This window comes from Antedon bifida, chromosome 5 (assembly GCF_963402885.1).
Source record: "Antedon bifida chromosome 5, ecAntBifi1.1, whole genome shotgun sequence".
Classification (NCBI taxonomy): domain Eukaryota; kingdom Metazoa; phylum Echinodermata; class Crinoidea; order Comatulida; family Antedonidae; genus Antedon; species Antedon bifida.
In genome coordinates, this window is record NC_136230.1 from 416429 (window position 1) to 435310 (window position 18882).

The 18882-nt window shown below is 32.4% G+C and overlaps 1 protein-coding gene across 1 annotated transcript; it reads right to left on the reverse strand.

The window, feature by feature from the left end:
• Window positions 1–521: 521 nt before the first annotated feature.
• LOC144842825 (uncharacterized) lies at window positions 522–17937 on the reverse strand. Its single transcript, XM_078699374.1, has 3 exons — window positions 17731–17937; window positions 3761–3874; window positions 522–2703 (listed from the first exon to the last, which is right to left on the reverse strand). Exons 2-3 carry the CDS (start codon window positions 3872–3874, stop codon window positions 1705–1707), a joined length of 1113 nt encoding a protein of 370 aa, XP_078555500.1. The 5' UTR covers window positions 17731–17937; the 3' UTR covers window positions 522–1704.
• Window positions 17938–18882: the final 945 nt, after the last annotated feature.

Genomic DNA, 18882 nt, shown 5'->3' on the forward strand with positions numbered 1-18882 from the left:
AACGTATTGTGAGAGATGACGAGATTTATAGACTCAAGTTTAGCAACATGTCGAGGATAATTGTCATTATACTGTTTTGACAATCAGACATGTAGATTGTGACATTGTGTTTACAATCAGTGAGTAATTTACGGAACGCATTCTGGACAAATCAAAGAAAGGTGTGAATGAATAGATTGATAACTTGATTACTATCAACTGACATTTAAGGATATAAAAATAGGATGAGACACAAACATGACACGCGCGTTTAAATGTTGATGATTTCATGACACGCGTCACGCGACTACGCAGCTATCGAGTAAAAGAAGTTATGCGCGCGCACAGAAATACACGTACATGCGCAGAATGATTTTTAGACTCAATAGTTGCAAAGTCGCCTGGCACGTCGAGACACCAACGAAATTATCCGGATTTGAACACAAATACTTGGGCTTGGAAAAACATATGGTTGTCAAATCAACTAGTGTTTAATCGCTCTGTTCAAGAACGAGTTTCATAATAATTTTGAACCAATCACAAACTAGTAATGACTTTTATTTTCTCAGCGTATATTTACATTATGCACTCATTACTATTCAATCATTGTTAATACTCTATAATATAAGAAAATAATTCATTATACGCATAAAACAGATAACACATAACGAAAATAGTAGTTTTCTGTATCAATATAATATATTTATATAATAGTATTATTCAAAAAAATAACACTAATAAATTAGGAAAAAAATAAAAATAACAGCATCTTTTATTCTTGTCTATCGATTGAATATTGTTGTTTATCATTGACTATAACACTAGGATAATTGGTTTTCCTACAGTCAGAACGATTTAAAAGATATTCTATCTTTGATGATGAACAAGAAATTATCAAATTCTGTACTTTTCATCTAATACTTTTAATCATTTGAAAATAAATACAATTTTGGAAAATAACATATAGTTACACTACCTTATTAGCTCCATGGCGTGCCTTGTTAGATTGGCTTTATTTAATACTGAAGTGCGCGCGGTTATGTCAAAGTTCATGACATACCAACACAACCAGCACATACAGATATGACGTCACCCTACAGTAATAATATACTCGGATAATTTAATTGATAATTCATAAACGTTATTTAAATTTACCAAATTATTTGGCATTTGAAAATGTATTGATTCCAAACATTGGGTCTGCTTGATTCTTCTCTGGACGGAATAGTCGCTATTAGTCCGGATGGTCACATTAGTTACGGTACCGTAACCCAGCAACCTGCCACGTAGACGTAACAACGCTTACTCCAATTACGGAATTTAATCTCAATTTCACACAATTAAGATGGTTAGAAACGAATGTTAAACGAAATCATTCATAAACTGGATGCATCTTATCATTAAATGAGTTTGAAATATCTGATAGTTTTTCAAGATAGAAAATAATTGATACTATTTTGTTCTAAAATACAATAATCATATATTAATATTGTAAAAATAAATCAGTGAACAAGGTGTTCACAATTTCCATTTGGCGGTATGAAAACCATACTTCTACCGACTTTAAGAAAAGTAAGTCTATCTAAGTTGTTGATTTCATCACTAAAGCATTATAGCTCCAATTTTGTTGAGGCTCCTCTGATCTTGTACCGAAGTGGAGTGATCTAAAGCAAGGCACGTTTTTCGTTAGGACACTCGGAACTCGTCTAAATTTAAGAAGTGATGTTACATGTCTGCCCAAGTCGCTGCTCTTTTTCCAAAATACAGACCTTTATGAAGAGCTGCTGGCGGGAACCTTCTCACTGATGTTTTTGGATCCGCTGAACGTTTGATTTCGGTTTGTACGTTTTCTTCTTCATCTTCATAATCCGGTACAGATGACATCCTCTTGCCTGCTCCGAGGGTATGCCAAATGTGAGAAGGTGTTTTACCGGTTCCAAGAAATACTGGACGCGGCAACTTAGCTTTTCTCTTTACACTTGAACTCGATTCCAATTCCTGCAACTCCGAAACTTCAGCTTGATTTGGAATATCAGTGTCATCGTAAATCACATTATTCATGTTGTCTTCTATCCTTTCTCGGTTTCCATCACTTAGAACATAATGTTTAGCTTCATGTTCTACTTCGTTATCATAGTAATTGTTTCCCATATGTCGTTGAACGTCATTTTCTCCTAATTCTCTTCGGCCCATAATGAAATCACTTATACGTGGATCTCGTTTTCCCATTATATAATCTGATAAGCGTGCTTCTCTTTTGCCCATCATAAAATCGCCTAGTGCATCTCTTTTACCAAACGTAAAGTCACTAAAGCCTGGATCTCTCTTTCCTAGCATGAGGTCGCTCAGTCGCGGATCTCTCTTTCCTAGCATGAGATCACTCAGTCGCGGATCTCTCTTTCCCAGCATAAGATCGCTCAGTCTGGGATCTCGTTTTCCTAACATCAGGTCACTTAATCGTGGATTTCTCTTTCCGAGCATGTAACTACTAAAGCTTGGATCTCTCTTCCCCAACATAAACTCACTTAAAGCTGGATTTCTTTTTGATGCCAAATGTGCAACTGCAGGATCACGAAATTGATCTTCAAGTTGGTAACCATTCGCTGGGACTCTTTTTCCAAAGTATAAACCTCGATGTAAGACTGGTAGTGCTCTAATCCAGTTGTTTATTGGTTCTGAACTAGTATTAGCCTTCTTTGATGGAACACCGCCGCCATGTGGTCTCTGTAAAAGATCGAACGGATTATTAAAGATTTAGAAAAACATAATTAGAACAAAGTTCATTATAAATTCATTGACTTTCAATTTAGCGGCAAGCTGTCTTATTTCATGTTTGCTTTCGTAACCCACGAATGTTGTTTTGATAACTTTAAATATCAAGACATTAATTAGCCTATAACTTGAATATCAAACACTCTCCGTGGGCTAGTTCCGGATTCGTTTCAAAGACTATTGCGGTGCCTCTAGGGGCCTTAATGATACTATATATTATTCTTTTATTTAATAAAATTATTACCAATATTGCTACTGCAACCTTGTTATTATTTTTAACTTAGGCATGTTATTTTAAATATTCTGCAGGGAGTTTAATAAATTGAAAACATTGGCGAAACTGTCTACACTATTTCATTTTAATCCGGGCTAGAAAATGTAAAACGTCTCTAACATGAACATATTGAGTCGTGGCTAGAACATTAACTTACTTTTATCCAATAATTATGGAATTTGGGTGTCAAGATTGTACTTTACACTGTGCAGTATATTAACACGATGAAAGAGTTGGAGAAGGAAGGTATATCAAATAATATAAAAAAATAATATAAAAATCAAAACAATACAATATCAGTGGCGTAATTAATCAAATAAAATATATAGTGTAAAGCTCACATTGCAACACTGATAATGATATTTATCTATTAAAGATGTATTGTCTCCCCTGAAAACATTTTTTGTTGAATATGCCATTTTAATGTCACATAATAGTTATCAACTTTGACCAAAAATTAAATCGAAACAAAACTTACCTGAAAAAACTGTAAATAGTCAAATTGGCTGCAAGCCAATGGATTTTTGGTTGAATTTAAACATTTATTTTGTCATTTTACAAGTGAAAAATTTTTTCTACGGAAGTGATTCACATTATTAAAACTACAAAATAAAACTATTCAAATGAGTCTGATTTAATTAATCTTCATTTTTCTTTTTTTTTTTAGGGACAATACATCTTTAACGAAAACATTAATGGGTTTGTTTTCATCGCCTTTGAAGAGAGAATACTTACATTATAACGAACACCGCCCTCACGAATGTTGTCACCTGTATGACCCTGTGCCAATAACGAGTGCTGGAAAAGGAACCATGTCAACAGGAGGTACAAGGGGGGCTGACTGAACATCTGAAAAAAAAAAGACATTTCGAGTAAAGTCTCAACGTAAGGTATTTCAACTCACAAACAAATGTCTGAATGTAGAGGTATAGGCCTAGGCCTAATGTATTAAAACCATAGAATAGCACGTCATCCTAAAATATGCATCCTCGCATATGGTGTATGTGTTGAATTGAATTGAAATATAGGCCTATTGAAACATTCTAAACATGGTTTCTAAACACACTATAAACACTAAATATTCTCTACAAGGAATGTAATTACTGTTGAAAAGTCCATATAGTGTGATAATCGACCGTAATGAACACAGAATGTTTACAAAGTCATTCGACAACCGTAAGTCTTAGCGTATTACAGCATTTGTAATTTCCTTACTACGGAAAATACATCATTAAGTCAATTGTTGGACAAGCAAATGATGGACTCGTTTGTAAAATTGTCTCTCAATACCCAACAGACCACTTCCGGTCACTTACAATATAATAGTTCATTAATTGCGTTAATGTACCATCTTGTATAGCTACACAGAGACTTAACTAAACGCACTGAATGATCACTGTAATGTACCATCTTGTATAGCTACACAGAGACTTAACTAAACGCACTGAATGATCACTGTAATGTACCATCTTGTATAGCTACACAGAGACTTAACTAAATGCACTGAATGATCACTTATTAACAGTGAATAATTAAATTTCCTCCTAATGGTGAAAACACAGAAACCAAAAACACAATGCCATGGGCAACAGTCGTATGGATTAAATACAAAATAAACAACTCAATCAAAACGTAACATAAGCTTTAAAAAAAAACTACAGTTAATTCGTCAGGTTTAGTGGGAGCTTTCTGTTATTCTTCATATTTAGCCTATATAAACCGGACTGAGAACCCATCCCCTCCCCACCCCCTCTTTCCACCCCTAATGGAAACGTTCCGTTGAATTATGTTATAACAATTCCAACATCTACATCTGATTTAATTCCAAACATCGAGAAATGGGTCTCTGTTTGCATAACCTTCCTTGCAACGTATAAGGGGATATTTAAACATTATTGTCCTTAGAAAACGAAAATTATATTTTCAGCATCAACTTCTCCGAAACAGAGACAGAATTCGAATGTAAACGAATGCAACTCACACATTTGATTTGGATATTCTTTCGACATGTTATGTTCATTATTAACTCACACTAATAATCCATACCAATGCTTAAAACCAGCAGCCTAAGACCTTATTTATGCCAAGTACTTAATTTATCTCGTAAAACTATACGCGAATAAGCCTGCATGTACCATGTGACCACCTTCCCAAGAAAAGAATGGATAACATTTGAGCCTATGAATGGAATTGGAAAGAAACAGCAGATAACAAATCAGCATTGTCACTAATTGCAAAATATTTTTCAACTTATAAAGAGAGAAATCAATAAACATCACAAGTATATTATTTTTTAAATATAAATACACATAGCAGAATAGCGAGAATCTAAAAAAACTCTTTCATCTGGGCCCAGCTGATTCATGTTCAATATCAAAGAAACTGCCGATATGTCCATTCATTATGAATATTAATACAAAATTATAACACTGGCTAAACATAAAACCAAAATTACTTATTATGATTATGCAATAACTTAATCAACAGATAACTAATAACTACACTGTACTCTTTCTAGCGATATTAAAACTTCAAATGAACGTAATTCAACTATGGGGCAAATCGATTTCTGGCACCTCTTAAATTTGCAATGTATTTCAACATGTTTTTTTTAACAATGCCGGCCTCATGAATGGGTTCGGCCTATATAAATTTATAAATAAAAACAAAATCGATTTTGAGCAGGTGACGGAGAGACACACTCCAGTTGATTAACTAAGATAACATGATAGCATTAAAATAGATGAAAAGATAATACACTAGTACAATATACAACAACCCACATAGGCCTAATACCACAGTGGCGCGAAGAAGTCAACGCGCGCGTATAAAAATCATTACGATCGGACTTTGAACGCGCGTATCAATTCATCACTTTTTGTGACAACACTGACGATATACAGCTTGCTGGATAACCATTGTTATTTACTTTTGATATTCTGTAGCAGACTATCCGATTACAGAAATAAACTTAAAGCATATCACTTTACGATTCTCAATTTTTATTTATTAATAAACTATTGTTCAAAATAGGTTTGGAAAGGAATACCGAGTCTAGTCTAGCATTACTCAAAAAGAATATAGTAAAACAACCGAAACGTTGAGCAACTACGAGGTGTAAAACATAGCCTAATATTATAGTCTGGACCAAACTTAAATCTGGAGGACCAAACTTAAAGCCTTGGCTTAATGCGTCCTCCTCACACAATTATATTTTATTAATTTATGTTCTACATATTGTATTAACAGTGAAACAATAAACTTGAAATAGTTATGTTGATTATTTACCTTGCAAAATATTAATTCATTTGATTTGAAAAGCCTCATTATCATTTGAACTTCCCGAGAAGGTAATGGAAATATATTGAGATGGTTCATCATACCAACCACACGAAACATTCCACGTGAGAATAAGATAAATAATTTACTTTACATTTTGGAAATCAAATACACGTTATATAAGCGGAAAATAGTTTCTATTTATACATTAAATAGTAATTGATGTTGCATCTGATGTTTTATACAAATTATTATTTCTATCCTTTTATTGGATGTGTTCCATTATCATAAACATTTCATTTGTATCTGGATGTTTCAGTAGTAAAAACGTGAAGACTGACAGATTGGAATTACAGCTGTAACTTTTCGTATATTCCATTGCATTAAAAAAATGTCATAAGCTTTTTTTTATATGAATTATTGATCGAATTGTCTCTGATGACGTGTTGTGATTCTAACTTTCATGTCAATGTCTTCCGTATTAATTCTATATTATCTTTTCACATATCTGTACAACTAAAGGAATAAACATATTTTAGAATAATGTTTGTCGTTTAAGGTGTGACAGGCATGTTAGCATTCTACGTGTTTGTTTGTAGTAAGCTTTGATTTAATCATCAAATAACAGTTAAAAACATCTTCTCGTTATAACAAATATTCTTTTTGTTATAAATGTCATGGAGAATGGTATAAACATAACATCAATTTTTTTCAATTTTTTTCCAAAGATCAAACCTCTTTACCAGGACAGATACGGTTGATAATGCGAACATTACTATATTTCGAGAAAAAAAATTTTGTAAATTGCTTAAAATTTGTCACTGACTAAAACAATTTTAAAATAAAGGATAAATCAATAATATAGGCATTCAATAAAGATATCAATTAGGCACTGGTCTTTTAAACATACAGTACGATACAACTTTTGACAAAGTGCATGCATGCAAAATTGAATAAAGTTTAGTATTATAAATTATCTATCTGAATAAGCCATCACTGTCAAATCTATCAGGGCTTCTAATAACGCTGATTTAATGGGATTACGGTGAGCTTTTTATTTTCACATCCAACTTCGCAACATGATGAATGTGTCCAATACAAGCTTCAGAAATCACTACAAAAAGTAGGTCTACAAATATATCAAAAATTATCTTTGATAAAGGCGAAAAACTACAATGTAAAACATCATTAATTTCCATGTTTTTAATTGAATATCTACTATTTAATAAAGTTTTATAATACTTATCCTGATGTTGTTATCTATCTTAAGCTCTGTCTACACTATCAAATTAGTTTGACAAAAAAGTGTTATGTGCCCAAATATGGTGGTTATATGACATCATCATGTCCATATGGGCACATCACATTTTTTGTCACATAAAGTTTGATAGTGCAGAGCTTTTGCTCAAGGGCCATTTTATTTAAAGCAATAATTGAAATAATACGGAACATTATTAGTTTACAAATTGAACGTTGAAATTACCCCTGCACCACCGTGAGCCCGATCTGAATGAATTAAATGAATGTTCATTAACAAGAATCTAGTCTTGAATTAACTTTTCTTACAAAAGGTCTTTGACATTTTGACTGATTGCTGTCGATGTATTTGGCTGTTTGCCATGCCATTGAACGATATTAACCAAGATTGGATTATATAATGTCTTATAAACATTTCAACGGCTATCCGATGCCAGATTTGTGAATTTTAAAATAGGTCAATTCTGATTCATGAATTCATATAACTAAAGATAGGCTTTAATATGTCAGGTAGTAAAATTACAATTTCAATAACCAACAGTTCCGATTTCGTATTGTTTTCCGTTCATAACGAACATTATACAGGAATGTTTCTAGAGACGGGTAGAATGTATCGTTGACTTTGTTTAATCCTTAGGAAATCGAATAATGTATTTAAACCCAAGAACAGTAATTCCACCTTAATTAATCATGAAAATCAATACACTTAGAATTCAATCAACTTAATTCGAAGTGTAACATGTCAATATTGAGAGAGGACCTAATACTAATGTGAAGAACTCGGTAATGTTGGCTTTATTAATATTTGTTTACACTATAATACTATTAACTAATGTGAGTATTATAGCTTTGAAAATATGTGTACATATAACGCCTAGTGCTTTAATTACAACCACACTGGATATACTGCATCTCTCTACTCCAACTTTGCTCATATAAGCCTGCTACTCACTGCACTGGGAAGGTAAATCAGACTCGTTTGTGCGGGAGGAGTGGCGTACCCACCCACAAACATACACACTTAGTGGAGTCTGGCCCAAACGCTAAAGAAATGGAGATGGGCACCACGGCCGTTAGCATTAGCTTAGGTTTCGACTTTACCTTTACCTTACTCACTGCTACCAAGAATTAGAAAAGAAACATGCTAGCTGAACTTTTGGACAATACTCCCACGAACCATTACTAGGATATTCTGGACAGCCCACTCTACTAGCAAACACTGAATTGTGATACTGATTCTGCTAATAATACCAATCGTTAATTGTGCAGTCATTTTAAATCTTAATATATTTTATAGAATAAAAATGTGACAAAACAGACAGTTTCTTATAAATGTAGTGCCTGAAGCCAATGATAATAGTCAACAAGATATAGCACGAGGTCATATCATTTAAAAATCCATTATTCATAATAGAGATCCCGATTTGTGGCAATTATAAGGAATCCCATCTGGAGATCTATAAATCGATGTAAAGAAGGTTGTTTGTTGCTGGGTTACCTTTACCAAAATGATAAATTACAAATCGATATATTGAAATATCGAATATCAGCGAGAAAAACTGATGTTTTAGTATGCATTTCTTGCACTTATATTTTGAAGATCCCAGATCGCATCGAATATACACTTTGAGTTATACACATCATCATTATATAAATTACCTATAACACAGTATAAGCTCAATAATGAAGACAAAGTATCTGTTAATAACAGAGAACTGTTAAGAGATGTCTACATGAATAGACAGTAGATACGAAAGACTTTTTAAAAAAGATCATTGTGTTTAGGAATTACTATTTGAACAGAGTTGATACTGTTTATTCGTTTATTCAATAAATATTCTCCACACATAAATTAAAAATACATAAAAATAATAATTATATTAACACGTTCGATAGTAATTTTTAAAAAAAACATATGTGTGAAACTCCTGAAATAAATGAATACAGCTACTGTGATACCTTGGACTTCCACACACCATGCATGGTTGTGGTACACCATGCATGGTTGTGGTACAAGTCATAAGAGTATAATGAGTTGATTTTTACTCTGCCTTATTTGTACATAGTAATATAACCTATATACATTTCAGAAAATAAGATACAAACATAAAGCAAACAAACGTTTGACATAAAAAGTTACTTAGTAATTAAAACGTACTCCTATCAGAATCTAACGCTACTACTTTCCACGAAGAAGAAGAGCTCGTTAGATTTATGGAAGTTACTGTCCTTAATTGAATGTACAATTGCCATGGGGTTCCTTGGTTATAACCTAACAACTTCCAGGCTTTTAATTTTATGCGTTTATGAATTATTTATTTCCATTTCGACAAAAACTTCGTTCTATCACTGATATTAGTACCGTCTGCGGTATCGTGAATATGTAAGAGTTATGTGTTTGGGGGCGGCCGGCAGTGATACGAAGTCACGGCTGTATTTAGTACGATTTGTGTACGCGCGCGCGCAGTCAAACACTCGCGATATTACAAGTTGTTAACAACATGTAATAAACTGCATTATTTTCTAAAATAATTTAACGGTAATGTCATAACGTAATTGGGATAACGCTACATATAATGATATGAGATCAGTTCATTATTTTGTAAGTGCAAGTCACTACATTTACATAATACACTAAAGTTCATATATTGTTGAGATAGATCGTGATTAGAGATAGCTCTCGTTATCATGGTGACTTATACAACATACCACTATTCTATTTCGCTAACAATTTTCAATTTGAGGTCATCATAGTTCGTATTTAGAAATAAGTAAGACAATACTTATTACGAACAAAGTCTTAAGCGATATCATTTTAGTTCGCAAAGATAGTATTTTTAATTGGAAACCACTTAGTTCATAAATAGAAATAATTAAGACGATATTAATTTTAAGAACGATGTATTTGGTGACTTCTACACACGTTAAAAACGATATCATTTTTAATGATAAAGTTATTGGCACGTTGTGCTGTTAATTACATAGCTAAAGGCAGTAGAATAAGTAGAACACAAACTTAAACCTACAACGTTCAAGTGTTTTCATCAACCCGCTTTTTCTCTATGTCGTTAAATTCAAAGCATATTACTCGCTCCTTAACATGACTAAATCCTTATTTATTTATAATTTAGATGCAAAGTTTACGGGAAAGCTCCAATACGGTATTGTTATCGTATATTTTGATTGTAAGAATAATTAATAAGATTTGAATGAACGGTTAGTGATACGGTCAGCGTATTCTGATTAATTGTACATTTGGTGTTTGGAATGCATCGTTATTCAAAACAGAACAATTCATTCTAATTATTGTTAATACTTCAACCGTTTGTTGCAATTAAGATTGAAAATCAGAAAAAAAAAACAATTATTGAAACGTTACACCACTATGATAACATAAGTTACTTTGACACACTTGTTCATGTTGTAAAATGTGATATCATAACATTACAGCAACGTTAAATCCATATAACGTTGATATCTGGGACTCTTTTTGGTGTCACATGATATTGCAGAGACGGTCGCCTGCGCCTTTGACGCGCGCGTCCGTTCAAACACGCTTATATTATTGGTACGTTTTTTGTACGCGTGCGCGCATGCTATCACAGTGTCCCTTCGCGGTGTGTAAGGCAATTTAGATTACCTTGGTTATACTGTTATTGATGATAAAATAAATTCAATAATATTATAAGATGATACTGATATAGTTACTTTAAACACAATGCCGACTTCTTGTATATCATGTGATGTATTATTTATTGGCGTTAAGAAACGGATACACGCACAAGTTATTCCCTTGCATGTACAGACTTACGGGTAACACCAATTATAATGATATAGTGTCAACCTATAATATCGTATGATAGATGATTGGTTTTAATGGACTTAATACAATGCTTCTTTAGTACAGTGCGTAGAAGGCGATGTATTACAATGACAGGCTTTGAAGGGATTGTGGCATTTTACGAGCAAGCAATACGCCGAAAATGCGATTACTAAATATTCACATTCTTTTATTTAGCTTAATAAAAAATGGAAAGTATAAAGTTTACCGTACAAAGATTATAGCCGATTGGTCAGCCATCTTAGCAACGTAAGTAATTAGAACAATCGCAGCGATGATGGATAGTTCAAACTGCTTGTGATTGGTCAAATTGCTTGCGCTGTTGCGCGAACGCCCTGCGTTGCGTTCTTGTGTAGAGAACTAAAGCTTGGTTTCCACTAGGACTCAACGGACGTAAGACGTAAGAGCAACGCAAGCGAGTTTAACCAATGGCAATCGACAGTTGGGATAATAAATAGCTTGCGATTGGTCAAATTACTTGCGTTGCGTTTACATCCTTGCGTTGCGTTTACATCCTTGCGTTGCGTTTACATCCTTGCGTTGCGTTTACATCCTTGCGTTGCGTTTACATCCTTGCGTTGCGTTTACATCCTTGCGTTTTGTTCCAGTGGGAAATGGGCTTAAGCAGACATACATAATACGTAATACACTATAGTATAGCAATGTTAATACGTAATACACTATAGTATAGCAATGTTTTGATCTTGGCGAGAAACGAGAAACATTTTGTAACAAAAATAAACATACTAGAGTAACTTGAGTGTTATAAAAAGTTTGAGTCTTTTTTTACATGCTAATGTTGGCTTAAATCATGTTCTAAGGCTGCTGAGAGTATAGTGTTTCATAATAACATTTATAAGTCTGTAATTGCTTATCCCATTTACACAACAATATTCATGAAGGAATATAGCTTATAAATCGATTTACTAAAACGCTCTTATCAAAGTAATTCATTAATGTCCTTTCAACAGTAAATGTTTGTATTAATCTTTGGCAAACTAAACCTTAATTCCTATATTTGGACGTAAAGCAACGAATAGGCGCGCACGACGCGCGTGAGTTGACCAATCACAAGCGACAGTTCGGATGATCCATCGCGTCGTGATTGGTGGATACTTGCGTCGCGATTACATCATTGTGTTGTGCATTCAATTAGACTAGAATCAAGTTTACGATTTTCCAAGTTCAATTTTCAACACAAATTATCCTTAGGCAGGCATTTACTGTCTGGAAATATATTTTGTGCTTATAGTCTTATACAGAGTTAAATTTTGATTATTCATTTTCGCAATTTGTCTATTTGGCAGTGTGTTATTCAAAATCATCATATTTCAATTTCAAACTATATAGAATAATTTAATAATAATATTCAAGTACAATAAGCATTTGCCATAATTCAATTTTCTGCCCGATAAAAGCAATGTGTTTAAATCTATTAAGAAATCGTATTCGGTAGCAGTCGCAGTATATATCGATATATATAACGTATCTCAGTAAGAAACGTATAACGTTTCAGTCCTATAGTGTACAACAACGATCACACGGCATTGAAACTCATATTGGTGTAGAACTTAAAATAGAAACTAAACAGACACACACAAAAAATTGTCTGATATTGTCTCAGAAGACCGATTATGTCTTTTTACCCGCCATATCTGTTAAGCTTTCATGGATCCGCCCCTGCATAAGCAACGTATATAATAGACACAAAGCAAAGCATGGCGTCATCTGTGCTGGAGTAAACATCAAGTTAACTATAATGATACTATAATGTGAATTCCCTTGATTAATTAATAGTACCTCACCAATGGAGTATGATCTTAGATTTAAAATTGTATCTAAGTATCTCTTTATCTATCATGATATCAAAAGTGCAACATCGTCATAAAGATCATTAGTTTGATAAGAATCGCGTACGCGTACAACCATAGCGCGTAATTGTCAATTCAAGGCAACATTTTTATATATAGGACAATTATGTTGTTGTTCAAATGATTTTCCAATTCCATGAGGACATAAACTAAAACCCTGATGGATTGTTTCATAACACAAATGAGATTTGAATCTTACTCAACATATTCCAAACATGATGTCTTTGATAACATTAATGTCATAGAACCGTAAATAAAAGTCACATAATATTAATATGCAGACATTACAGACACAACGCTTTGGACGTTAATCACATTCTATTCAATTAATGGACCCGTAACCTAGGTTACGAGTGTTTTAAACGACACCAAACAAGAGTAAAGAAAAAGACAACGATAATGTTGACAATAGTGGAAGTGTGAGGTGTACGTGTCATGGTCGCCAGCAACGGATAAGACAGACAATTTGAATTTATTAATTACACATTATAATTCAAAACAATTAGAGAGATAGATGTTGAAAGGACAATGTTTGATATTCCAAATTGTAGAATTTTAATTTATTACAGAACCAAATTTGGAGTAATGACATCATTTCATTTATAACGAATCAAATAAGATTATGTAAATAAGAATTAAATGAAAACTGCATTGTTTGTTTGATGTAGTTCTACTTATATACATCAATGAAAAAATACACTATTTGTTTATATAATGGTTTGCGTTGTATCGCGAAGAAACGAAACGCAAGGAACGCGCAACGCACGTGGGTTGACCAATCACAAGCGAAATGCGTGTCGTCATTGGTCAATATTCTTGAGAAAACAAAATTATTTCGAGAGAAAAAAATGACAACAAATGTGACGATATCGTTTTGGGTGTTTTGCTTGATATAAAATTGAATTTACAATACATAAATATTGCTAAATTAGATTTAAATGTGTTTAAGTGCAAAAGTGTATTAGTCTACAAAACCCGAATACGTAATCCGATAAAAACAAATTAGAAGAATGTGACGATATTGTTATGGTGTTTTCCTTGATATCAAATTGAATTTACAATACATAAATATTGTTAAATTAGATTTAAATTTGTATTTTTAGAGAGCAAGCGTGTATTAGTCTGCAAAACCCGAATACGCAATCCGATAAAATTAGGAGAAGGATGTGACGATATCGTTATGGTGTTTTGCTTGATATATCAGTAGCGTTCAAGATCAATTGAGAAGAAGGCCATGATGTAATAGATCAGACAATTAACAAGCAGAATCCATTAAAATGTGATTCAATGTAATCACTTTGTTAAGTACTTGTTTAACGTGTTCACCTATACTTAAGTTATATAATATTGTACTTACAAAGTGGTTGGATATTGTATTTAATCGTTAGCATTGGCAACGTCTACATTATGCTTTGTAATCATTAAAATGATTACCAGTCATGCAACGAATTTAATGAGTGCGTTCGCAAATAGTACGATTTTTGTACACGCGCGTCGACTTTGTGGTCAGTGCATGATGCCTATCAACATGATGGTGGAATGAAAGGCGATATTTACTCATGATAACACAAAATGATAACTATTCATGAAATGATTATAATCACTACTTAATATAGGCGATATTTGTCCAAATCAGATCGTTTGATTAAGAATGAGATACCGATCTTTTATCAATATGTTTCGCCGCAGTTTGAAATTTTATTTTTAAATTTTATGGAAAATGAAATCAATACAGATCTGTGGCTTATTGCAAATCAGCAAAGAAAGAAACAGCTATAAACATCTGTATAAGTAGAGAAAAACATAATAATGAAAACTTTACATATGAAGAATATAAAGATAGCATACATTTATTACAAAGCTATGCAAAAATAAAAGTGGGTGAAATCCACACAAAAGAGAAAAAAAAGACACTTTGAAACACAGCAAAATTAACATCAGAACATAATATTTAAAGGTGTATTGTCCCCCTGAAAAATAATTTTATAAAATTTGTTTTGTTGAATATGCCATTTTAATGTTATATAATAGTTATCCACTTTGATCAAAAATTGGATCGAAACAAAATGTATTTACCTGAAAAAACTGTAATTTAACGCAAAAAATGGTAAAATTGGCTGCCAGCCAATGGATTCTTGGTTGAATTTAACCATTTATTATATTTTATAAGTGAAAACATATCTTTTCTGTTTTTTGTTTATGGAAGTGATTAACTTTATTAAAACTACAAAATAACCAAAATAATCAAAGTTTGATCTAATTAATCTTTATTTGTCATGTTTTTGGGGACAATACATATTTAACTAGTTTAAATACTATGATTATTATATTTCTTGAAAACATTGGCAACTACTTTTGTATGCTTATCATAGACGTTAGTAAAAACATTATCGTACACTTGGGACTCAACCAATTCATTATCGTACACTAGGGACTCAACGAATTCACTTGTACGTTGACGGATAGCATTGTACACGTTAATCATATACTCTTTCTAAACTAATTTATCCTCTTTAAACGGTAATTATTACCAAAGGTGCATCTTATGCATGATTTCAGGTAAATTTAAAGCATTTCAAAATTAACCTTACATAATTCTGTCGCATACTGTTTTTAGTATTATGTCGATGGTTAAAAGATGTTGCTAATGCGTGTCCCGACGAAATATATATAATTTTATCCGATTGTATTCTCTGTTCCATATAAATATAACATATTTTTTTATCTTCTCTTCCACGGACAGGTCCGTCGGTTTAAAATATGATTATAACGATACGTTTGTAAAAAGTAAACTATGTTTACTATCTTTTATAGTAATTTTAAAATGGGTTAGTCACTTTTATGTACTGCCTAATTCAGGGATTTCAATATGTATTTGTTTGACTCATTATAATTAAATTAAGAGACATCAAAATATTATGTAAAACATCGTGTATCGGAGAAATCCATCCCTTCATAAACAAATGTGAGATTAATAATATATTTAATTCATTTTCGGACCACTTGAAATAGTATCTAATCGAATTATTTATTCCGCAAACGTGTAGTTCTTTAAATCAAATTAAAGTTGCAATATATAAATATTATTAAATTTATAATGATTTAAATTTGTACTTTTTGAGAGCAAAAGTGTGTTAGTCTAAAAAATCGTATAAATTATCTGTCAAGAATATCCATCTTTGAAATAACAAATAGAATTTAAATTTACTAATCCGTTAAGTGAATCAGTCTTAAAACATTATCTTACGATATTATCTTAAAATTAGTATATACCAAGTTCGTGCCAACAGAAACAAATGAAACATGTAGTTACCGCATAATTCGTCAGTCATAAAACTAAGACAACATTTAATGCACGCGCTGAAACGCTGGCAATAACCAAACGGCTGTCTTACGCGCGCGTCAACATTGTGTGTCTAACAAAATGAATTTATCTGGTAAAATATAAATTGACTGATTTAGCTACTGTCATCGCTGATTTCAACTGAAGAAACAGAAATGAGGACACATTACCTAATTGATTAAAACTAAACCTATAATGACATTTAGAGGAACATAAACTAATGTCTAACATGACTAAAAATCCTAAAATCTTACAAACATCAAATATTTCGTCTAAAGAATAGACAACTTACTGAACGCAAACATTGACAAAAAGAAACACTTTATTGATGACAAATACAACATCACTAAGGGCAAAAAGATTAATTACAATATTAACAACGATATATTATTGAAATATATCAGGAAAACATTGAAGCAGCGTCCAAAAATGTATCTATTTTATTATTTTATTATCGCGTTAGTCGTTTCACTGACCAGCAGTTACGTAAGAATAGTCAATCTCTTATCATCGTCTGTGCAAGTCATTAAAACATAATGTAGGTAAGTCTAGAAGGTACGATATTTCTTTTTTATCCAGATAATAAATACAAAAGTGAATTTTAAACTTCAAATCTGTGTGAACAATTGTCTAGAATTGTTTAAACTAAAAAACAAAAAAAGCGTTTCTTACGAAGAATTAATCGAATTCTAAAACACCGGTAAGAAAAGAACAGAGTCACAGAAAGCCCAAAAAAATAAAAAATATTTTAATAGTGGCTTTCAGTTTCCAAATCTTAATACAAGAGCAAAACACATACCTAAATACTGAATAGAATTAGGTTCAGTTAACATCATATGATAGACAATAAAAAAAATAAACAAATTTAATTAGATTGGATATATATTGGTAATTGGGAGAGGCTAAGTCAATTCATAACTTTTTTTTAACCCTTTTAAAGTATTATACAATTTATTAATTATTTTTCTTACATTTTATTGTATATAGGCATAAAAAAGTTCATAAGAAAAAAACTTTCGACAAATAAAAATATGTACTGTACTACTAAAAATGTTTGCCAAGTCTTAGAAATAAAACGATTTTGCTTAAGTTGGTAACATTAGGTCGTTCTTACCTGTATAGCTAATTCTAACGCTATTAGACGAGCTGATATTATTGTCACCGGTTTTTTTAGAAGGAAGTGTGTTTCTTGCGAGGCTCTCTATCCCGTTGTATCGTCAGTATTTATCACTTTCTAGACGTAGCTTGTAAAGTAGTAATTGCAACGTCGATCATCTAAGTGTATCGAATCGGTGACTTAATTCTTGAATACTTGACGACTATCATATGCCTTCTAACGTATAGTTTTCATTACTCCGACTGGTCAATTGTATCTTAATTGTAACATGGGCGGAGGAAGTGCGCAATGAGATACTGCGCATACTTCTCCACGATGATAAGTGCATGCATTGCTTTTGGGGAAAATTAAGATTCACGCAGATGAAACGAAAGAATGGTGCCGGCCGTTTTAAGTATTTTGCTCTTAAATGTACTGATGAATAGGTTATAGTTATTCTGTCGGTTACGATATTTAATAGGCAGTACAGTATATATTTCCATTGATTCGCATATTAAATAAGAATGTCATATCTTACTTGACTAAGTCCGTCATCATACAGAGATGACGTCGTCTTGCTCGGTTTTATCAAATTATAAACCTTCTTGTAGCTACATTATTCCTTTTTTTTAAATTATACCGTTACATTTTAATATACGTGTTTCTATAACGCTTATTAAAGCTTGGAGTCAATATATGTACAGCGAGGCGGTGTTGGAATTCTGTAGGTCCACTGTTATGGGTCTGCCAAATATATGTGATTGGATTCTTTTTTGGCTAGTATGAACTTCACATACGAGCGAGCATAAAGCATCAGCGTGTTATTAGTTCCTATAGTATACTGTATCCAAAAAAATATAATGTTTCGTCATATTTCAAGAAGTTATTCACATGTCAAATACATTTAGCTACAAAGCTCTGTCTACACTTAACTAGTTTGACAAAAAAAAGTGTGCCCAAATATGGTAGTGATACACCCAAATATGGCAGTGATATGACATCATCATGTCCTGAACACATCACATTGTTTTTGTCACAAAGGTTTTCGTTTACCTGATTGTGTAATCCTAAATAAATAAAAAATAAATAAAAATACTCTAGATAGAGTTTAAGACATCCAGATACAGGTCTGGAAATAAGGAGCAAATCAATAAAAACGTCGTTCAGTAG

What these genes read in the sequence shown, in the direction of transcription:
- LOC144842825 (XM_078699374.1), bottom strand. Translation starts at nt 3,874, where the DNA reads ATGTTCAGTCAGCCCCCCTTGTACCTCCTGTTGACATGGTTCCTTTTC. An exon ending in AGGGCGGTGTTCGTTATAAT is followed by an intron (nt 2,704 to 3,760) that starts GTAAGTATTCTC and finishes GATCTTTTACAG; the next exon opens with AGACCACATGGCGGCGGTGT.